At 43.0% G+C, this 23,871-nt stretch overlaps 1 protein-coding gene and 1 long non-coding RNA gene across 2 annotated transcripts in view; both read left to right on the top strand.

The window, feature by feature from the left end:
- The first annotated feature begins 74 nt into the window (after positions 1-74).
- Positions 75-23,871, top strand: part of LOC126920610 (uncharacterized) — a 57,277-nt gene continuing 33,480 nt past the window's right edge. Inside the window, exon 1 of the mRNA XM_050731255.1 lies at positions 75-1,231. Coding sequence (XP_050587212.1) covers positions 1,106-1,231 — 126 coding nt within the window. The 5' untranslated portion in view covers positions 75-1,105. The remainder of the gene's footprint in view (positions 1,232-23,871) is intronic.
- LOC126920626 (uncharacterized) overlaps positions 1,238-23,871 on the top strand; it is a 36,972-nt gene continuing 14,338 nt past the window's right edge. Inside the window, exon 1 of the long non-coding RNA XR_007712021.1 lies at positions 1,238-19,103. This is a non-coding gene — a long non-coding RNA (uncharacterized LOC126920626). The remainder of the gene's footprint in view (positions 19,104-23,871) is intronic.

Here is a 23,871-nt window from a genome sequence, read left to right as displayed (position 1 = left end):
TTTCCCCGCTCCCCTCCCAGCACTGTTGGAGGCGTCGCGACGATCGGACGGACGGACGTAGCGAGGACCAGCAAGCAGACTGGGAACGTCAGAGTGCCCTACGACTGCGCCGCGTGCACATCCCTGCCTGCTCGATCGTCATTCACGCGACCGTAGATCATCGTTCACGCTCTGCGAGTGCATCGATCGCGTGATCCATCACGATTCTTATTAATTCGTGAAGAGGACAGTTTGCCAGTGATTCAAGTGTTCTCGTGCGTCACCATCGCTGTCCGTCTTCGTGGATCTCCGCATTTCTCGATCCACACTTGTTCGGGTCTAAAAGCAGAGAATCCAAGGTTACAATTTCACGAGTTTCGTCGTCTGTGCGTCAACGTTTCGTCCGACAGTTACCTACTTCGGCTACTGTACGAAAAATTCGCAAGTAACCGCGTAAAATGCGCGCGCCCTGACGAGTCACGATAAGCGACGTCGTTCATCGAGACACCGTATCGATTGTTCTCCTTCATCGAGCACCGTTTACGATGCTCCCGCGGCGAAAGGCTTGAGAGAGCCTGGCGAAAAAAGCGGATCGCCCAAGTACACGTAGCCTTTCGCAAACGCGATCCAGCGAGAGTTAGAAAACACCGGACGATCGAGAGCGATGCGTTGAACCATCGATCACGACGAGCTGCGCGGGGATGAGCGAGGCGTTCAATTAAAGCGTTCCAGAAGTGAGCGACAGAGAGCGAAGGAACAGGGGGAGTCGCGTGACTCGCTTGGAAAATATTAGTCGCGGAGACGTGGTTTATGATGTCGTCTCTCGTTCTCGTCGTTATACCGACCGAATATCGGTCGCGTTGAAGTTTGGAAAAATATTCCTCCTACCAACCGCACCAGTGATTACGTACAGAGCGTTCGATCGGCCGAGCGTTTTTTGTCTCGAAAGATCACATCTCATAGCGTGAGCGAGCAACGTGAAATATATTTTCGTTGAACGGCTGACGATCGCGATCGACAACGTCCATGCTAGCGAGCATTTCGACCGGTTGATTTGGCGCGCGCGTGACACGAAAGAGGAACATTGGACTTTGGAAGTATTCCAGCTGCAGATCCAGCGTGGACAATGAAGTGGTGCTTAGTGGTGCTGATTCTGGTCGGTGTCACACGGGCCGACAATTCCGTCGAGACGGGCTATTCGATCTTCACGTGTCCGGACCTGAATTCTCAAGAGGAGATCGATTTGAACGCGGTAAGTCTTCTCTATTGTCCTTCCCCCCCCCCCATTTTTCTTTCTTTTTTCGTTCGTTCTCTGCGATCATCCGCCGATTACGTAACCGTGGATTTCTGCGGTTTGCCTGTTGGATTGACGCGTCCAATCGTGAAAATAATTGGGTACCATCCTCAGCCTTGACATCAGATTTTCGCTGTAGACTAAAGCCGAGGATTTCCGCGTTCCAACGTGACGAATTTTTCTTCCTTTTACTTCCTTCGCTAGGATGTTGGAGTGTTACCGAATGACGTTCTGTTATTGAAAAAGCGATGAAAAATTTACCAGTCGGACGATCTCGCCTTTCTTTTATTTTCTTTCGGCGAGCAAGAGCCGTTCTTCCGAGGATGTTTTAATCGCGTCATTAAATTCGTGCCACGTAAACTGGAACGAGCAGGATTTTTCTGTGATTGCTTTAAAACAATTACCCATGCGATGATTCTACGTAACGGCCGTTTCTTTTACAAAGAGGCGAAAAAACCATGTTTGCCGCATCGTCTTGAGCATTCCAGGGCGCACTCGACCGACGCGACGCGAATCGCACGTAGAAATTCTGTACAGGCAAGAATTCACATACTCGTAAAATAATGCGCAAGCTGCTCGTACCGGAGATTCTCGGGAACGTTTAATCGAAGCGCCATTAAAAGCTCGGAATGAAATATCGACGCACGATGGTGTCTTTCATTCGTCTTTTCCTGGCGAACCTCAACGTGTATCGAATGATTTTTATCGTTACGAACGTGGAAAGGAAAAAAGAAAGAGACACGGACATCGATCTGTCCCAATGAAAATTCAGAGATCCACGGATGATTTGTACCGCTGTCTTTTTTTCTGCCAACGGTGGAATATATCGTGGAAAGATACGGATCTCGGTCGGACCTCGCCTCTTTCAGATTAATGCGATTCCAATAACTGCGCTGGTTTGTTGCCGAGTTTGAGAGCCGTGACAACCTACCGTTACATCGCGTGTCTCCCCCGCCGCTTTTATTTTCCATTAAAAAAAGAAAAATATCGTAGCAGGGAAAATGCGAGTCCGGCGGACGCGCATTAAAAAAAAATACGAGGAAGAAGAGGAAAAAGGTAGAAAGGCAGGCAGCATTCGATGCGACCTCGCTGATAAATGTAATATCGATAACACCGTGGACGTGTCGCGGCGTTTTCGAAAGCGCGTCGGTTGTTTTCTCCCGGTTTCCGCCATCCTCCATTTACCTTTTTATTTTATTCTCCGTTCCGTTCGTCGGAATTAATAAAAAAATCATTTCACGCCAGACGAGATATAGTCTTTTTTTTTCCCCTCTCCGCCCACACTGTAGATATTTTTTCCTTCCTCTTTTTCTGCCTTTTGGCCAATAGCACCAGCCATCCTGTTTAACTTTGATAGATAAAAATTCGTTACGTTGTATCGCGAGTTCATCGGAGGGTAAACTGTTTTCAATAGGGATGCACGGGGGCGGCGCTTTAGAGAATCGGGTCAGATTTGAGCTTTTTTAATGGACGTCCGGCGTCGGTTCGCGCGCATACGCTCGCCTGCCAGAATTCTAGCATCTTGCGTGGGATAATCGATAGTCTAGTTTGATGTTTGTGCTCGGTTTTCTCTTCCTTTTTTTATAACATGCATACTCGTCGTAGCGTGCTTGTATTTTCGTTTCATCCGCGCGTATTTTTTCTGCCGATGTTGCGGGAAATGGCACACGGCGGCTACCCGAATTAGGAAACGTTAAAATCGAATGTTTGTAAATCGCTATGGAGGAGCGTACGGAGAGCGAGTAAGCGCGCAGAGACGAGTCGCGTCCGTAGTGGCACGGAGTTGAGCCGTAGCTTAAAGTATCGTTAATTCAAAACAATTACGAGTTCCTGGCACGCGGCCTCTACGAAGTTGTCGAGTCGTTCGGGGCTTGTGGTTATGTAGCGAGCGCATTAAGTGGCGGCTATAATTTAAATGGCCACGTCCAAGAGCTCGTAATTCGTATCTGGCTGCGTTATCGACGCGATTTGCGCTCTCTCTTTTTGTCTCGTCAAGCTTCCTCCTTTTTCCGCCAAGTCGATGAATAAGCGGCGAGGATAGAACGCGGCGGAAACGCGGCAGATTGCGCGGAAAAATATTTATCGAAAACCTTCCCCTTTTCTCCTGTTCGTATATATTGGAATATCTCGGATTCGCAGACGATCGAAGACACCGCACGAGATTATTGGGTTCGAAGATTCGTATGGAATTCTTGGAAAATGCAAATTGATGGCTTGAAAATGTAGCTGACTCGATAGTCGTGATATTAGACGGGGCGCGAACGGATCACGAGGTTAGAATTTTTTCCTCGGCTCCACCGATTGTTCGCGTTTTTGCATCGGCGTTCTATCGATCCCTTGAAAAATTTATGCATTGAATATAAAATGACGAATTACGAGCGATCGGACGTCCCGAAATATAGAACGCGACAACGCCACACCGATATATCGCGACAATACCGCGTTTGCGACACGACATCACCGCCACGCGACGTTTCCGCGCGATTCATCTTCCTGAACGATTTTGTACCACGCGTTGTCTAACCTCGTCGAGAAATTGAAAGAAGAATTTGAGAAAAAAATCTCCCGTCTACAGTGGATAATCCGACGCCCTAAGGAAAGAGCAGAGTTCGTCTTTGAAACAGTCGTCGTGAAACGCGAGGTAACGAACCATTCGACTTAGCAAGAGTAGCAGCGAGATACATCAACGATTAGCAAAGTCTCGCCCAAAGAGCTTGTCTTTTTCTCAAAGAAATCCACGTAGCCGGGCATAAAGAAACGAAATAGGACAGTTACTTAAATCGTAGACGAGCCATCGTGATGCGAGATTGGCTGGGACCCTCCGGTGATACAGTGACGCGTTTGCGAATGCAGTAGATCCAGCGCATTTACAGTTCCAAGTAGGTTAGCGCTCGAGCGTGTACTTCTTTCCTTTTTTCCACTCTTCCCTCGTCGTTTCTCTTCTCTTCTGGACAGGATAAGCTAACGATAGTCCCCGGAAAGAAGCGTAGACGCTGTGATTGTTGAGGGAACGCTCGGTCGTCTCTTACCGAGAATTTGTTTTTAAAACTGGCGAGAACGTACGAGCCGATTATAGCGTTGCATCAGGACGATTAACGATTTATCAGGCCAAGTCCAAATAAATTCCTGCCGTTGAATGGAAATGCATTGGCCCGATTCAAGTTGCGGTTGCAAAATTGCTTCGAAGTAAGTCCTACTGGATCTTTGTTGCGCGAAACTTTATCGGAAGCGTACGCTTCCGATATGCTTTGCCGCATGGAGGATGGTTTGCATTTCTTATCGTTACCGCGAGAGAAAGCGAAGAAGAGGAAGTTTATCGCGAATTGACGCAGCTGTGCAATTTGGCACGCTGCCTTAGGGATTATTGCGAAACAAATTCACAGAGAACAGTGGAAACTATTATTCGGACGCGTGACATTAATCCACGTGGGATGCGTACGCTGCGATCCGACACTTTTTCCTCTGCGCCGTTTGCTTGTTTTATCAATGCGCTTGGTGTCGGATTGGCAAAGTTTACAAAAGGTTGGCAAACATATTTTTACGTTAGCATCGTAAATCTGGCAGCCGAATTGAGATTTGCGTCGGATGGAATTGTAAAACCGTAGCGATTGTTCATAGCCGCGAATACATATTACGCGTCACGAGTTCAATATAGAATTTACTAGTTTGGAACTTCCGTAAATGTTGGCAATTTCGCGTTGGCATTGTCAGACACGGTAAACTTTCCAATCCGCTGGCCTTATACCAACATCGATCACACAGCACCGCAATTGGGGTCCATATTGTGTATGTAAAGCGTCCAGCCGTCACTTAACCAATGTTATGTGTACGTTGCGTGTGTTACATTGGCTTCAATCATAACGATGAACTTGGGAGCGTAATAGAAGTATACCACTGAGAACCTCCCGGCCCTCACGAAACAACAATTTGGACAATCTCCTCTCAGGTTCGAGGTTTCGCTCTGTCCCGTGATTGACGACTGTACGACCACGTTACGAATCGTTACGTTTGCAATCCCTGTAAAACGTCTGTATGCAAATGCGAATAGCTGTAAGCGTATAGCAGAGGGAAATTTCAAACGGATAATTCGCCAATGCGTTGATTCATTTTAACACGAGCGCGTCACGTTTCCCGTAGAATTTCCCGGGTAAGAGCGAAACGTTTACCCTTCGAGGAAGACATTTGGTTTACCGAGTTACATAATCAGGGGAAATAATATTTCGCCAAGGAGCCTGCTTCGTTACCAAATCGCTAATGAATTAAAGCCAGAGATAGTAGGGTCGTTAAATTACTCGCTGAACCTCCTACAGGCTGGGATTGTTCTCCGACCGATAAACTTTCTTCCTTTGGCCGGTGGAAATCGCGAACGGACCAAACTAAACGACGGACCGAACCGGTCGATTCGAGAGCTCGAATCACGCGGCCAATGCCTCGTTAAAGTACCACCGCACGCGTCAAAGCTTTTTCCTCGACTATTCGCCGGTTTGACGTTCTCTTTTGTTTAGAGTTTTGCGAGCTACAGCGCGTCGATTAGCATAAATTCCATTTAAGGCTCATGTACTGAATATATTGCGCGAGAAGCCACCGCGAACCGAGTTATGGGCAAGCTGTTGCGGAATTGGTTTCAAAGCTGGCTGCGTTCTGACGCGCACATCTAGAAAGCAATCAGCCTGTCGTGGCAGATTCACCGACAGCTTTTCTTAATCGTCCTCTCCTCCCTTTTTGCGTTTTTATGTTTCGTTGCTTGAAAATTGTTAACACGCTGTTTCGTTATACCGTTAACGTTATTCGCGGAAAATAGCTTTTAATTAACGAAACTTGACAGCTTTTAGCGTTGAATGAAACTTGTCCTATTTTTTGCCGAAAGAGTATGAACATTAGGTGGGTTTTGTAGGGAAATGGGGCAAAGAGTGGCGTAAAAAGTTCCGTAGAAAATACATGTATAAAATATATGAAATGCAAATTACAACGTGCAAACTTACGATATTTAGCAATTCTAGCAAGCAAATTTTATTTTACCGCCGTATAGAACACACGATTAAATAGGTTGTAGTAAAAGCACGAAGAAAAGTGTAGGAGTATAATAGACGTTTGTAGATGTTGTTGAACACAACGTTATTAAAATACCACAAAAGTTTCTTCCGTTTTATTGCAAGAAAATGGATCATACGTAATTCAATAGAATAATATAAAATAAAAAGTGTTGTGCATCTATTATCTTGTTACAAAACGAAAGAAACTTTTGGGGCAACCTAATAGTTAACTTGCAAGTACATCATCGGATCATGTCGAAGTAGTTAAGTTTTGGATCAGAAATATCTGGTACAAGGTGCTCTAAATATCGGACGTAGATATCGTGGTTAGCATGTTCGCTTTCATCCTGATGGATCGTGTTCGAAACTAGGGTATCAGGAGAATATTTTTTCATGCAGTTTTCTTCGGTTATTCCCGAAATTCGTTCAAGATGTTCGAAATATTATCGTCCGGATGTTCGAAGTAATTAGTTATCGTATAATTAAATAAAATTAATGCTACTCAATTTCGTCCAATACTTTAAACTTTGTATCAACCAAAACGATCTAATAACTTTAGAATTTTCTTTCGTCACTTGTATATAAATTAATCGAAGCTAATTCGTATCAGATAGAGAGAGAGAGAGAGAAAGAGCAGTCGTCTAGAAACAAAAAGTTGTAAAAGTCCTCTATAAAGCAGTAAGTCGATTTTGCAATAAAGTTCCATCAAAGGAACGTGGAATATCTGGCGAGAGAAAAAAGATAGGTTGGGTGTAAAAGAGAAAATAGTTTAAAAATAAGAAAAAAGTACATCCTTTTTCCTCTTTTTAAGTATGTGAACGCTACAACCGCGAACAAGGTCATCCAAAGGAATTAATTAAATGTGACTAAAAACCACGAAAACGATGTAAATCTTACGTGAAATATCTATATGGATAATGCAGATGTAACTGTATCGGGAAAGCTACCTAAAAGATGACTTTACGTGCGACTAAAAAATTGAGCGCGACGGAGAATGAAAGAAGAAAAAGCGCAAGACCTATAGCGCACTTGGACAAAGATTACAGAGTGTACAAGCGCCTGGCGGAAGTGTGTGTAAAAGTTGCAAATTGACGCGCGTAGAATTGATTGCGAAAGTTCTTGCAAGAGCCCGCTGGTAAAAGCCCTTTGGCGGAACAGAAATTTCAGCGGGAAATTCTTCGGCCATGTAAAGCCTCGAGGAAAGTCCGCGTAGCCCCCGTATTATGGGCAAGCTGTTGCAGTCTGCCTGTAACGTCACGGTGTGCTTCCTCCCTTGCACATGCGAACGTGTCGTCGTCACTGTGGCCGCTTTTCACTGACGGGGAAAGAGTACAATGTTTCCGCGCCACTGCATGAAAACGCGAGCTTTCTTTGCGAGCACGATCGATCGGGATTACTGGGAGATTTATCGGAGTCTCTGGACGACATTGGTCGTCTTTCGATGTGTGTTCGAGGCAGTTGAATAAAAAGTCTTATCTCGATGAATTTTCCATTGTAAAAAGGAAAGAGAAGAGTAAGAGAAAAAAAATGGTAAGAGCGGTATCACGCGGCAGAAGTATCTTTTTCAATCAAACGTTTTAAACCCGACAAGAAACTCCTTCGATCGATACGACCGACCCAAGAGGAAAGAACTTTGTCGCGTTTTTACTATCAGGCTTCTTACGCGGTTTATTCGAAGGAAGAACGTACAGAGGCGTTTTTCCTTCGACTTACACTTCACGGTTCAACGTAGTAAGTATATGTCTCTTTTACGCGCTCAGATTCTACAGTTTCGACGCATCAAATTTTAAGAACGGTTGTATCCACCTCTCGTCGACTAACTTTTATTTTGGGTAGGTTTTTTATCGCGACTAATGACTGCTATCAACGTCAAACAAGGCAAAATATCTGACAATTACTACGGATCTATTTTATATTCCATTTTGAAGCACGAGAAATCCATCGAGGATGGTGCTTTTCCTCGAGGTATATGGTTGCCAGAGATTGTGCGAGATTTACGGTGTTAGAAGCAGCTTCATCGACGAGAGGCTTTCGTTTTAAAGGGTTTCTATTATTCCGCACACGAACGGCTGATCGAACTCGAACGACGCACACTTCGCTGTTTAGGCAGCTATATAAATTACGTAAACGTATATCAGCATTGTTTCGTTTTATTTTATCTTATTCTATTGCATTTCATCCTGTCGTTAATTTCAATACTCCGTCATCGTATATTTATATCCGTCTCCGAATAGGTTTCTCGTTAAAAACAGCAATTGTGCGTAGATGCGCATAGAAACGTTGCTTCGGTAATTGACATCGATTCGTCGCATCGCCCACTATTCATAGAAATTCTGGGTGTGTTCAAGTCATTGATCTCTACACGAGTATTTATGTAACGCGTATGGAACGAACCGAGCGCGACTCGATTCAATTTTCAAAGAATTCGACCGTGCGAGAAGATCTTTCGCCACGCGGCACAGTTTCGAAAGTTTTCAAGGGGAATTCTACTATCACCTTAAAGTTTATAGTAGAAAGATCGGAACGTGAAGCGGCAGCCCGACAGGATGACTCCGAGATCGATGCAATGCACTAGGATATCCCTTTTCGATAGCCGAATTTCACGCGGAAAAATTTCATCTCTGTGTGTTTTCCACGCCGTTAGAGTCGACGAGACGAGTTCTATTCAGCCGCGAGGAAAACGAAGTCAAGTCGATGGCGGGGTTTCGCGTCAGCTCGAAGCCCCGGATGGACCGTGGTGAAACTTTTCTCGTATTTCACAGATAGCTGCTAACTTACTACGCTGGAGTACAGCAAGAAACGTTAATTTTTTCTCTCGTGCTCAAGCTGTCTTTCTCGCGGTACCAAAGCGAGGCTCGTTTTTCTTCCAATCGATCACCATCGTATCTGCACGTTACCGCTTTCCTCGATCATCTCGAAGGAAGCTAATTATCGAGAAACCGACTTTAGAAGAATTAGAGCACTCTCCCCTTTTTCCCTGTCCTCTGTTCTCGTAAGTAAGTGGTGATTTTAATCAAAATGTAGGATATTCGCAAGAGTGGCCGGGTGAATCGTAAAAACGCGGCTGAAGGAGGAAATTTAAATATGGAAATTTTATATTGTCCTACGGTTATGGCTCGCCTCCTTTCATTTCTTTCCATTTTCACGCAATAAGTTCCTCGGGGCGGATAGACCTCCACGGACTATAAGTTTAAATACAAACGTTACGTAGCACGTACGAGATAAGGGTTCAGCTTTATTTCTTCCTTCTCCATGCGAATTTCACTCTAACTCAATAATAAATGCAAACGCTCGGAAATTTTAAAAGCCATCTCCCGAGTGCTTTTCGCTTCAGGTCTGCGTAGATGTAATAAACTGATAACAAAGAGTAAATTAGAGAATTAACGAAATGTATTTCCTGTATTTCTCTACGTTTCAGTTTATACCCGTATTTCTCTTAGTGTGTCTCGAAGAGGATGTATTATAGTTGCAGCGATGGTTCGGCGAATCGCAGTACTTTGACAAACATATTTTTCTTTTTCTTTTTTGTTCTTTTGTTTGTTTTTTTTTTTTTTTATTTAAAGCACGTGTGCGTTGCAAGAGTCGTAAACGAACGACTCTCTTATCAGATCGAATACCTTTTTTTCATCGGGTTTACGGGACGGGCAAATTGCGAAACAGCGGAACAGAGTGACAGACAGTGAACGAATACGAAGCAGTGGAAATAAAATTCCGAAGTTTCGTAGAGAACTTTTGGATCTCTTTCTTCGCCGAGCGGGAAACGGAGGCGTTTATTCCGAAATCTCATTTCCCGAAAAGTTCGTTCACGTGATGGTCCGCATGGCGTTTCGTTTAAAAAAAAATCCCCGGGATAACTTGGAAACTTGTTAAATCGAAAGAGGATTCACGGTTAATCTGTTCTACTGTCCGTTTTATTCGGCCAACAATTTTTCGACAAATGGAGTTCCATCGGGAGAATATACTTTGAATCATGACCGAGTGAAAGAAGGAGAAGGAAGTTTAGGCGATAAGATCCGCGTTCCAGGGTGCACGGAAACCAGAAACGAGTACGAACAAAACGAGATCGGATATCTTCGACTTCCCTGACGAATAACTTTCCGATTGGATTCTTCGAATAATTCCCTCACCGACTTATCTACCGTACGACTTTCGCGCGTGGAAAATGTGGCTCGAACAAATAGCCACGAATCCGCGAACGACACGTTGTTTGCAGTTTGCTTAACCCTGTGAGCCGAGCGAAACGAGTAAACTTTTATCTTGTTGCTGGTATTTGGTGAAGGGAAGTTTACGCTTCTGTTACAACGATATTTCGTCCTAACTCGTTCATCGTCAACCTTTCGAACGTGGCTAGTATAAAACGTTCGTCGTCGATGAAGTCAACCGAAGGCCAAGCAACTTTCCCGTGATAATCTCGGTTGTTTGGTCGGACAGAAACACGGAAGAATCACCGAGTGGGACGTACAAGGGAAAGAAGGTGGCGCGTAATGCCTGGTAATTCGAAACTTGCAAGCTACTTTGCTTGGGACAGAAATGCATGCAAATTCTTGGCCTGAAAAACTTTGTGCAGGCAAAGTGCCGTTGCAGAAGTTCGCGCTGCACTTCCATTTACCGCGAAACCAACGTTCCGTGGATTCTATCGCGCAACCAACGAAGATTTCGGCCGCGGAGGACAAAGCCGTAAAGCAGCACGGTACGCTTGTGTTTCGAAGGTTTCGCGATACTGTATGATCGCGAATACGCGCGTCAGTGAACGCGGAAGTTGGCGTGACTCGTCCGCGTTTCGGTGTCATGTACCGGAGGAAAAGCAAAAAAGAAAAAAGACAAAAATGGAAGCAAAAGCGATAAAAGCCGCGGTTTTCGTTTCACCAAGCTCTTTCGCAGAATCGAGATTAAAAGGCGGACATACGTGACGAAGAATCAAAGCGTTTGCGTGGGATTATTATTTAAAGATATTTTGGTAAAATGCTGCTGTTGTAAATATCTCCTTATCGCACAACCATCGAAAGCTTATTAGAATTTGCGCACGATTGTCGAAACTTAGACGTTAACCAACCCTTTTCCTAATTTATACCGAATAAGTTACATTCAAAGGCTCGTCAAGATACTAAAAGGGTACACGTCTAGTGGAAAAAATACAAATGCCGTGCTAAACGCAACGATAAACGCCGCGAGCGCTAAATCGCGAGCTCTGTAATTGAAAAATATAAAATCTCCGGAAGCGGTCTTTTTTTACCATCCTATTTTCCCTTTGAGTCCATCGAAGCTGAATTTTATCTTTTTCGTTTTTATTTGTATCGCATGAACACAATCGACCCTTGCAAACGTGCAGATTGTACGAAATGGAGGAACACCGAGGAGAGAAAAGATTTTCCTGACGCGAGTAACTCTATAGGAGTAGAAAGTTACCGTTGAAAGCCTCTCGTTGAGCTATGAAACATTTTCCAGACGAGCCAGGGAAACAGCCAGCTTTTAGCTTCGGGTTTTCCGTGGTTTCGAAGCTCAACTTTTCACCGGAGAGTGTCGACCGCGTGCAAACGCTGGCCATGGCTTTTCAGTCTACCTATTGCCCACTGATACCTAAATATTGTTCTATATGCGGATGCGTTATCCCACAGGGGAAAGTTTGTTTGTCGGTGACCCAGACGCGTCAACTGGAAGTCCTATGATCGTTACGTTTCATTTGCCCCTTGTTCGAATTACTCGAAACTTTGACTGCATGCGCTTTCGCCTATTGTTGCACACCGTAATTGAATATTAACTCCTTGCGTTCGGGAAATGTGTTAGCGTCCTTCTCCGTCGATTCTGTCGAAGCGATTACTTCAAGAAAAACTCTACACCTTTTCTGTTGTGTATCCGTGACCTGGAGACCTGTTTGTTACGAAGAGAGTAGAATTTAGCGAAAGAAAACAATTCGGAATAAGGACAGGTCCATATTATTATGCCCTTGAATATAAATCTTGTTTTGGATTACAAGGTCTAGAAATAAAAGAGCTATAAATAGATTTCTATTGCTGTTTCTTGTAGCCTTCAGCTAGGGCAACAGGGCTAACCTTTTGATGATGCCCTTTGCTATAAATACATGTATGTGCCCCTTCTTCTATTGTATTGTAACACTGTAAGAGCGAGGATATGGATCAGTATACACTAATACTCATATTATGTTGTCCGAAAGGTGTCTTTCTTTTACGGACACATCTTTTATAACAATGCATCTTTGTACAAACAGGAAACCTAATTTGTCGAACGTTGTAATCTTTATTTCGATAGAACAAAATGGATCATACGTAATTCGACAAAATAATGTAAAACGAAAAATGTGCATCCATTATTTCCTTATAAAACGAAAGAAACTTTTCGGACGACCTAATACTTATACCTATATTTATTTCAATATAGTTTTCTATTACAAATTCATCAGTCAACGTCAAGAAATTCGATCAGTATTATATTTATATGTTAAAAATTTACGATTATTTATTTACTACGATCGAAGGATATTAGCTTTCGTCATCTGTACATCGTTATTTTCTTACGTGTATTATGTATTGCTTATTAATTCGCGTGTTATAAGTTTACAACATAGAACATGATTACACGATTCGTGTATTTCGACTCGACGGTATACTCTCGTCTCCGAGTTAGGTATTCGTCAACTCGATCGAGTTTCCTTATTTTGTAACGAAACGAACCTACCGCGAAGCAACAAGGTATATTTGCAAAATCCTTCTACGTTATCGTCGACTGTTGGTCTTCTGATGTTATTACAGCGTACGATGGTCTGACAATATTGTACGCCCTGGTAACGTCAAACGAAAAATACGCAATCGCTGCTGTCACGGCAGTTTCCTCGATTCGATGAAACGTTACATATGGAAATGGATTTTTCTCCTGGTGAATATGTATAAGTGGATAGGTTTGTTGTAACGCGAGATTTTCACGGAGGATTACGTATGCAAACGAGCCACATTTCCCGGTGGCGTTGCCTCGCTAGTGATAATCGAGCGCAATTAAAATGCAATATTATGAAAGATCCATTGCATAATGCTGGCAAGTTTGAAACAAAAATCACACACATATTTTTGCTTAACTTTGATTAAAGAGCGATGATTCTCTACTCGGTTTGCAACGAAAAATAATTTTCCCTACTCGTCACGATTATATCAAATATTTGCGCAGCTTTCGGTCTCCACGGGATTCGTGACAAATGATAATTCATTTATATTCCGACTTCCGACGTTGTGGTCCTGACGTGAATGTTAATATTGTACTACGCGAAAGTCTTAGACTGTGCCATTGGTCGATAGTTAAACAGATTTTTGTAGCAAACGTTTCTACACATATGAAAACTACAGGGAAAGAAGGCGATAATTTACGTTTTCTATTTTTTAATAGGCAAAGAAATTTTAACTTCGGTTAACTTGGTCGATTATAGATCTTATGTTACAAAAATTGTCCTCTTTGTTTTGGAGCTAAACAAATATCTTTTAGTATCTTTCCTCTTCGTAATCTAAAAAATATTGCTTGTTATGATATTAAAAAAAGTTTCCGCGTGTTTCGTTCGAGCTGCCTCGTCCTGGCAAACTTTCTCTTTATCAATAACCGTTTCGCGATCAATCAGCGTTCGCCCTTGCTCGAGGGTCGTCGTGTTTCTGCTGCGCTATATCAAGAAAGTAGCTAAAGGTAATTGAACGTTGGTGCAAAAGTAGCAAGTAAATTTTATACTTTAACGGAGTTTCCTAATGCATAGGACACGATACTTGGATTTCAAATCGACGCCAGTCAAATCGATATGATCGTCAGAAATGCATAAACCAGAGACAAGACTGCATTCTCCGATGTATCCTATGGGACCGGCTTTGACTTGCAATAAGCTTTGAGCCATCCTCTTGGCACCCCAGGATGTGAAACAGATTTCAACTTGGTAGGATTCCCTTAATTGATGGTGATTGCTTCCCCCCATAGAGATGGGCGAATCTCGTCGAACCATAACTCGGCGTGCTCCTTCCCTGGCGAACATATCCGGGCTTTTGAGCTTCGAATTCGCAAAATATCATACGATCTCTCCAAAGAACTGTAATAAACTTCGTCAGCCAAAACCAGGGTGGGAGAAAGATAGAAACGGGAAACAGAATAATAATGGTCGGAGAATAATGGTTCGGGAGAAATTAAAAAGCTGACTTAAAAGGTCTGGTCGCTGGAAGCGAACGATGGAGAATGCGAGGAACGCGGGTATCGAACGCGGGTAATGCGAACATATTGTGGGAGCGGAAAACGGCAAAAGTGGGTCAGTGTGCACGACAGATGGAAATGCATTTTCAGTCTGATGTCACTTTTTCCAGACCTTCTCGTCGTTGTCGTGATTCGACGTTTAACGATCGCCAGACGGAAACCGGCCTCGTCTTATAGAACACCGGCTTGCTGGTTTACTTCCTGGACGATTTAACGCGAGACATGTAATATCTTTCACAGAAGGTTGTTCCTTTAATTAACAGAGAACGGTACGCCGTTCTTTCCAGCAGAGCAAAGTATAAGCAGAGAGATTGAAATAATTAAATCGCGTAGAAAAAGTGTCTTTGATTGTCTTTTAATCGGAACGTTCGATTAATTGGGAGAAGAGAGGCTCGTATAAGAATCGAGGAATCCGTAGAATCCAACGGGAAATTATAATTAAGAAAAAAAGCAGTTAAGTAGAAAAGATAACGCGCTATTAATTGCAGCCTGCCGGGAAGGGGAGAAGGGGCCGAGGGCGGGTGGTTTCTTTTTATGAAACGTGGTCCGAATGCATAATTACAGAACGATTAATCAGTTTGAATAATTAACCCTGCGGAGCAGAGACTCCTGCGAGGCTTGTTCTGGCGCGCACGTGAAATTAATTGTTAGATATTCCGATTTCGCGGGGAGTAATTGGATAATAAGTAAGAGATGCTTACGTAACCATTTGAACTATCTTGAAGCGCAGCTCCGCTTTTATAAAGAGATTTTTCGAGCGGACGCTTCCAATTCAACAGTTTTATATTAGATCCATCACAATCGTTCTATTCGTATTTTATTAAATTTAACCAAGAAGAAAATCCTCTTTTTACAATCCTTTCCCGCCGTGTCTCCTTCCTTCATCTCCTTTTTTTCCTTTTCCTCGTTTCAAATATATAAATTCTAGATATAACTTTCACGTATTTTCTCGTTAACGTAAGATCGCATTATTAACGCAGGATTCTTATTTTCCCTTTGGTAACACGAACCATCGATATTCATTGCTAGATAATTAAATCCTTGTCGATAATTAGAATTACGAATATTCCTTCGACTTATCACACGATCATACAGTCACATTTCCGGTAATATACGTAATTCTACAAGTACTGTCATCTGCGTTGAATAGTTTTCATAACAGCGGCAATTAGTTCGATTTCGCCTATTCACAAAGGAAACTTGTTCTAACGTATCACGAGCAAGCATTTTCGTCGCTTCGAGTCCGCGAATTATCGTTATCGAGGGAGGAATGGTGCATTAAGAGGAGCTCGATAATTAACCGTACACAAGTTATTGAAATTATTCGGTCATAGTTATGGCGGTTACGAAACTGTTTGCACAACGATACGGTTGTTTGTATTCGTCGGGCCGAGAAGTCGAAGCGGAGATTCGTATTAAGAGATTAAGAGTCAGCTCAAGATGATCAAAAGATCCGCGGTTCGACCGTCACGGCGATCCAATTTAATTATCTAATTAGACACCGGCCTGAATTACGAATTAAGTGGTTTAAGAGGCTGGAAGCAGGGGGAGCGTTAATCCATGGTTAATCCTAGACGATTACATCGGACGTTGTGAAGCGTATCCGTTCACCTTCATGGTAAAGAAAGAATACGTTTAATCTCTTGCAGGGTATTATTTATTCAAAGACCGGATTAAGAAGTTTCTTTCGGCCAGCTTTATCCCGTCGAGTCGAAATACGAATACAATAAATTATGGCACCGCTCTTGTAGAGTATGTATATTAAGCAAGTAATGGTATAGAGGCAAGCCGTACAGGGTAATTTTATTAAAGCGCTCAAAGGCCCGATTTTGCGATAAACTACGTCGGTATAGTGTTTACCCGACCAATATTTGGCAGCGGCACCGTATTAGAAAGATATATGGGTCCCGCAGGACGTTAAAACTGAAAGTAGCTACATGCCGGTTATTACGTAACACCATAAACATAGTTGCCTCGTAAAGTAATGCATAAGCAATCTCTCAACCACCGTGAAGTACTCGAACGTAGAATACTCTCGTACACTGCCTGGTTGTTTCTCAGGGACTCGATTTCTGGGACAGGGGATTCGTTCATCCCGGAAGGGGACATTTTTCAGTTTGCCAATTAAATTTTCTCGATAAGAAGTCGCGCGGAAGTCGAGCGAGTTGCGGATAACTCATTAAACATCGGTTGATGTCAAACGAGACACGTTCATCGTCAAGTGACTCCGATAATTATAATCGCTACACGAACAATCGCGCGCGTGGGAGTTATCGCGCGCTTTTAGTTCAGTCTCGGAATGAAACGAAGAAAATTTCTACGGTCATATCTTGCACTAGCTACGAGCACGTGCAACTGGTTGCCCGCAAGGCATATCTAGCTGCGAGTAATTCCGGACACGTCGATATCGCGCCATTCGAGTTCCCATCGGTAGAACCACCTCCTATTTCCCTTGACCTCGAATTTTCGTCAAATCTGAATGTTAAAGAGATAATTGAAACGCTAATATTCGACGATAAATCTATAAACGAATGTTCAACGCATTGTACAGTATTCTTATTCGTTCTTCAGTATTGTACATTGGAGTTCATAGAAAAAAGGAAACGAGACAAACGACAGCTACGTAACTCTATGAAAAAGATACGTACCATTATTTCTATGCACGCAACGAAAACACGCAGATAACGATGGAAGATACAGCAGCCGGCTGAAAATACGTTTCCAATAGAATGCCTACAATAAATCGTCATAACGCCGGCTTTAATAATCGGAAGCTACTTAATTCGCAGAATCAGGTCATGGGTGTCGAGGCAACTACATCGACGCATGTTAGTCTGTGACCTTATTAATGTATTACGAGCGTGTACCGTTGCAAGGGGCTGGACGAAGCTTATCGAGTCGCTGTGTCACAGGAATTTTTGCTAATGGCCTTCCTGTTTTATTTCTCTGCTTAATAAGCGAGCAATATTTCACGTTGGAACTGCTTGTTAAATATTTTTTAACGATCCGTTCCATATTGAATTTCGAGTTTTAATCTATCGAGCTACACGTTGAACGGTGAATAGCAGACCAAATGAAATTTTACGCGCGAAGAAATATCCGTATAAATCGGCGCAACTCGTTCACGTTTTATCGATTCTACGATCATTTGAAAATAAGAAGCAAAACAGAAATAAAATTTCAAGGACAACCAGTCACTCTGTTCTTCGTTATTTTCGATATTTAAAGGGAAGAATGAAAATTGCTTGTCGCTGTATCGTCGAGAAACGGAGTCGTGACTCGTCGTATCGTAGACACGACGCGATAAATCTGTAGGGCGTCGTCTTGCTAGCAGGCAAATCTGGAATTCCGTCGTCGACGCGAGGCTGACGTTTAATGGCGCTAGTCGACGGAAGTTGAGCCGTAAATTCGACCGGAAGGGATGCGTGGAAAAGCGAGCATCCATGGCGATGTGGTGGAAGGTGAACTTGGGCCACCCTAATGTAGGTCTAGCGCGCATGCTGCTCGACAGATACAAGGACCCGCGTCCCATGGCCTACATACGACCCGTTTCCCTTCGCAAATGCAATCGGCCGCATTCGCAGCAACGGGCATAGTTATCGTATTGTGCGTGTCAGCTGGTTCGTAGGCTGCTAGCGATCGAAACGCGAGCTCACGATTTAGAACGCCGCCGATCGAGCAGTTCTGTCTTTGAAAAGTTTGTTTCACGACGGGGCCAAGGAGACGTAGGAATTCTTGGAAAGTGCCGAATTTCCAAGACGAGAGGATATTTTTATTCGATATTTTGAACGATTAATTGACTCGATTTTGTGATATTTAAAAGATAAAGAAATCACGTTAATCTTCTCGCGAGTGAAATTTTATTCCGGTGCGTTTTTTCTTTTTTTCTTTTTTTTTTTTTTGTAATCTAAAAAGCTCGATAAAATCGAACAAATGCGATTAAACGTTTTCCGAATAAATATCGAAAAAGCCAAAAAGCACCGGTAGCTGCGCTTTTTAATAGCACGGAAAGCAAATTCTCGCGAATAGTCTTTCAGAGTCGAATCTCTCACGAACGGAAGAGAAACGTTTGATTCGATAATATCGAGAGTTCGTTAGCGAATATGTGGTTAGCGCATATCTAATATTCTCGCGAGGTTGCGAAACGATAGGAGGATCCTTGACAGAAAATGTTTCACACGACGCTGAAGATTAAAAGCACGTCCCCGAGGGAGGTTTTGCCGGAGCTTACAAATTTTCATTTAACTTCCCGACGGCCATTGGGAACTTTAAGTACGATGCTTTAATAAGATCGTACGACGGATTTCATGCGAAGGCGGCGCGGTTTCCCGAAGTTTTTAAAGCTGAACATACTGCGATCGCGAAACTTCTGAAAGGATCTTCGCTTTACGACCTGGCCGCGTTCGCGACTGCGTTTTTTCGGCGGTCACAATGTTCCAACAACTTTTACCCCCTTTTTCCAGTGTTCAACTTTCACACAGAAACTAGCAAAACTGTCATAGAATATTATGAAAATATCTTATTGAAAATCCCAACAGCTTCTAGCGCTACAACTGACCACGACTAAGGTAGGAAACTCGTACCAACGAAATAAACGCAGCAGGTGTGTGAAAAGATATAAGACGAAAGAAGAGGAACGCGCATTATATTCAACAAAGTTTTAACATTTCTATAAAAAAATTACTAATCAGCTGCTTTGAAAATCTCGTTGTAACGTCAAAAAGAAGAACCACGTTTAAGCGATACATCGCGCGTCTTATCGTGAAAATTTTTCCCTGAAACCTTTGTAACATCCTAAGCGCGTATAATTATTTATTTATTTTATTTATTATTGCTTAGTCCGTGCCTTTCGGCTTTGGACGAACTTTCGGTTTTACATCTCTTGCTTCTTATATATCTACCTACCCTTTTATCCACTCTATTATACTGCACTCCCTTAATTATTCTATCTCTAAAAATTAAAACCAAAAACTAACTTTGGGCTTTTGCCTCCTTGCTGTGCTTCCTTCCTGTCGTTCCTCCCCGTCTTGTATCGCCCTCCTCTTCCCTATTATTGCTTCTAGTTCTGTTAAACCTTCTCCAGTCTCATTTAGTGTTTTTTCTATGTCCTTTGATCCTCCCGTTATTTCACATTCTTCTATTACATGTCTCAAGTCTTCTTCTTTGCTTTTACATAGTCTGCATTTTTCCCCCTCTTCTTTCCAGTATTCCCTTGCTTTGGTCTCGTTTCCACATCTGAATCTTGCTAATGTTCTTCTGTCCTTCCACTTCATCCTCCCTTCTAAGTACCTTGGTAATTCTTCTTTGGAGATATTTTTGTAATGTATGTTATATTTGGATTCCCTTATCCTTTTTCCCCCCTCACTTCTGCTTCTCTTTTTCTTCTTTCTTTTATAATTTGGTCTGCTGTCATCCTTTCTTGCTCTTCTCCTGCTTCTATCTGCTAAGCGCGCATAATATACCTTGATTAGAACATTGTTGGCCATTGCAGAAATCCGATATTTCCATTCGTATTCACGTTTATACTCGATAAAACGGAAAAGTGTATTCAGCGAACGTCGATGACGTTGTTCTTAGCGAGATACCGCGAACACAGGATGCTGTATGAATGATTTAACAGTGGTGGACAGTGAAAGAGCGAAACGTTTACGTGCTTCCCAAGAGCGAAGAATTAACGCGTTTTCCAGGCTTACCAGCTAGAAAAGTCGACGCTGACGTGCGTTAATTTATAATCTTAATAAGCACGTCGTCGAGAGACGGTGTTGTTCGTAGCGTGGCAAGCCCGCTTCAGCATCAAAAACTATCCCCTCGACCGTGTTTCCATTCTTTCCTTTTTCCTCCGTGTCAACCCGACACCTTTGTTCGCGCGGTACCAACCAGAGGTGGAGAAGTTTCGAATAATTTTTAGCCAGCTTTACAAAGGTGTGCCGTAACGAAACCCGAAACGGGGAAACCGAGAGGAAAAGTATGGGAGGTTTTCTCCGTTTTCACGGAAAATAGCCTCTGATTCGATCGCGTGGTAAAATTGGACCGGTAAACCTAGCTGGGCATTGTTTTGCCTTCGCTTCGTTCCTCGTGAACTTCTATCTTTTCGCGGTTGGCAAAATTGAATAGATCGATTGGATATTGCGGCATCGCGAGAGGAGGATGCGAGGAAGTTTGAATGCTTACTTTAAAGGCTAAAGGGGGATCGTTTTACGCGACCTCGTTGATTCGGTTCGTTGTGGAAACGGAGATGGATAAGAAAAGCCTTCCCTTCTTCCGCTTGAAACTTCTTCCGGGATCGTTATGGTAACTCGAGCAGAGCAGCAACTATCGAAGTTTACTTAAATACAAAATATAATAATGGCCAGGCTCGGAGTAATGGGATCGTGTAGCGTGTTGCCGCCACCTCAACCTGAGGAAAACTTACTTCTTTCCCCTCCACGCAGCCTTGAGTTTCAATGCAAATCTCGTTTCGTCCCGGGGGCTGCCTGAATTACCTTCGAACCACTCCTTCCACCGCGCTATCTCTTCGTCGCTTCTTTTTCTCTCGTGGCTGCCACTACTAGCACCGGTAACTTGAAAATTTGTTAAATATCAAAACAGAAGGGTTATTAATTGTCGAATATCGTTCGAGAATTCCATCAACGTACACGCACGAAGGACACTCGCAAGTTTCTTTTTTCTTTTCTCTTTTTCTAGCGGCCGCGCCGAGGGAAATTTTGTTATTGCTCGCGTGTAGCACGTACGTGACTCTAAATAAATTGCAGACCCGTTCCCAAGATGTCTGTAACGTTGTTTCTCGTTCACGAACCGCGTCAAACATTCATTTTTCTCCGGTACTCGCGACCGGTCTGTTTGCGTTGGTCTCGACGCTGACTTTTTTGCTTCGGAATAAAAGGGTTGGCGCGCGCGTGTGTCGCACACGGGAACGAAATGTCGCCGCGTTTACGTGGGAGGCGATGCAACGGAGCAACGTTTGTTGTCAAAGCGACCGGTGTAACGCAATTGTCCTCGATCCGAGCGTATGCTGAAAAGTTTTTCGAGCGAGTGTGTTCATCGTCGGGGACACGCTCGCCGCGGAAATTACTACCGCGTAATTGCTCCCTGAGAGACCAATAAGCGACTTGCTTCGCGTTGCTGATGAGCACACGGAAAATGGTTAGAATTCGTCGTTGGTACCACATCGTCAGTTTGCACCATGTAAAACATTAAAAGGCAGCTGGATTTTTTTCCAACTCGACCCGACGTTTTTTTTACCTATGAAATTGAAGTTTCAAAGGGATTACGGGGGGGAAATTGCTGGAAAAGGAGCAAATTGCTCAACTAATTTCAGATCCACATATATACCGTTCAACAGACGGAATTTTCGACTACGAGAGAAATTACCAAAATTCAATAACTTTCTTTCAGAATATCGTACGAGTTTCCGACGATGAATTTTCTGTCTAAACTATAAGCATGGAAATTCGCTCGACTGGCATTACCTATTTTTCGAGGAACCTGTTATTTTGATTGCTTCGATATAGATTGGTATACTCGAATCGCGTCGATGGTTTCACCGTTAAACGAACGAACCCGAGGATTTCGATAACCAACCGCGAGTAAAGAAACGGCATGGATCGTCGACGAGATGCCATCCATTGTCGATTTCCCTGATGCTGGATTTTAGAATCCAATCTAAACGTGACTGACAGCCACCGACCTATCTTCTTTCGAATTTTTTCGTCGAGAGGATACGCACCGAATCAGAATCAGACAAAAAGAATAGAAATCGGAAGGAAGCAAATAAACAACAAAGGAAGCACCCACATGCTGCATGCTGTTCTCTCTCTCTCTCTCTTTCTTCTTCTATCTATTTATCTGTCTATCTATCTATCCACCTATCTTTCTCTGTCTGTCTCTTATTTTCGGGAGATTTCACGGTATCGGTGCAGCAAAGCTGGATTTTCAGATTAACGAAATATGCTTGTGCTGATAATTCGATAGTCAAAGCGACTGATATACATACATCTCTCTCTCTCTCTATATATATATATATGTATATGTATCACATGGTACATATGAGACCCAAATCCACAAAACGATTCTCTGTATATACGTATATATGTCATCCGCTTTGCCGTTTAGGATCTCTGATAAGCGAATGGCAAAGCAAAGGGACGATAGCAGAGATAATTAAGAACTTGAAATTCGGTACGACAATGCTAAGTAGGTATAGTTGAAAATAATAAGAAGATATTATCTTTCCTTCTGCCCCTTCATTGTGTATTGGCGGGATATTTAATTGCGAGATAAATTTCACGTGCAGTACACGCTCGCTGTCGAACAACGTGTCAAAGGTAGCGGTGGATTAAATCTCTTTGGTGATTCAATAACGAACGGGACAAAAGGATTCGGATATTACCAGCTGTATTGTTTCATTAAAACCTGTTCGCTTTGAAAATGATCGGGAACGCTGGCCAGCTGATATGAAACACTGGCGAAGGTTTTTCACGGTTTTAAGTAGAAAATCCGCATATATGGTGAGACGCGACAAATCATGTCATTCAACAAATCTCTTTGAACACGATGTATTTCCCTTTTGATATTTGGTTCCACGGTTGCAAATATTATTTACGAAAGAAACGATATCAATATTTGACCGGATCGTTATTAACGTTAATCAGATGAACGTTTATTATCAGCGGAAAAAAGTCTGCGATAATGTTTTGCCAGAGAATTTGGAATATTGGCGATTAATTTTATCGATAAATTATAAACCCGCCCCCTCTCTCTTTTGTATAGGAGACAGATAACCGACAGCAATTTAATCGAGAATCAATAACTCGCTCGGGCGTATTCAGAAAGTTCCATTTTATTTTGCCATCTTCGAAAAGCTTCCCTTTAGAGAATATAAACTTCAGTTCTATTCAGTTACAGCTGGAAGCTGCTGCATCGGGTAAAAGCGGGAAACGTCTACTTCAACTTGCCACTCTACGAAACGTCTGACCGTAAAGCTGGAAATTTTTATTTTACCGTTCGGACCAGCTACATCGGGTGTATCAAACTTTACGTCGCGTCTTGGCCACGATCGTCGTTTGTCTTGGATGTGCCGTTCCCGTATTTCTGTTCCATTAATCGTGACTTAGCTTCCTACCGGCAATTCAATCAACCAGGCTTCCCGGTCAGGACCTTCGCCGTTTTCGTCTTTCTTTTAGCACTTTTCTCACGACAGCGCGCGGTTAACGTTGCCAGGCGAAATGCCGGAAATACGAGCGTGCCAGGCTCTAGAATTCCCTGGAATCGGTCAAGTGCCGTTCTAACTTCGTTTCATTTCGCCAACGATCGACCACAAAAGCGTGTAACAGGTCT

This window comes from Bombus affinis, chromosome 9 (genome assembly GCF_024516045.1).
Source record: "Bombus affinis isolate iyBomAffi1 chromosome 9, iyBomAffi1.2, whole genome shotgun sequence".
Classification (NCBI taxonomy): Eukaryota; Metazoa; Arthropoda; class Insecta; order Hymenoptera; family Apidae; genus Bombus; species Bombus affinis.
The sequence above is the reverse complement of the archived record's forward strand: the minus strand, read 5'-3'. Positions and strand labels throughout refer to the sequence as shown.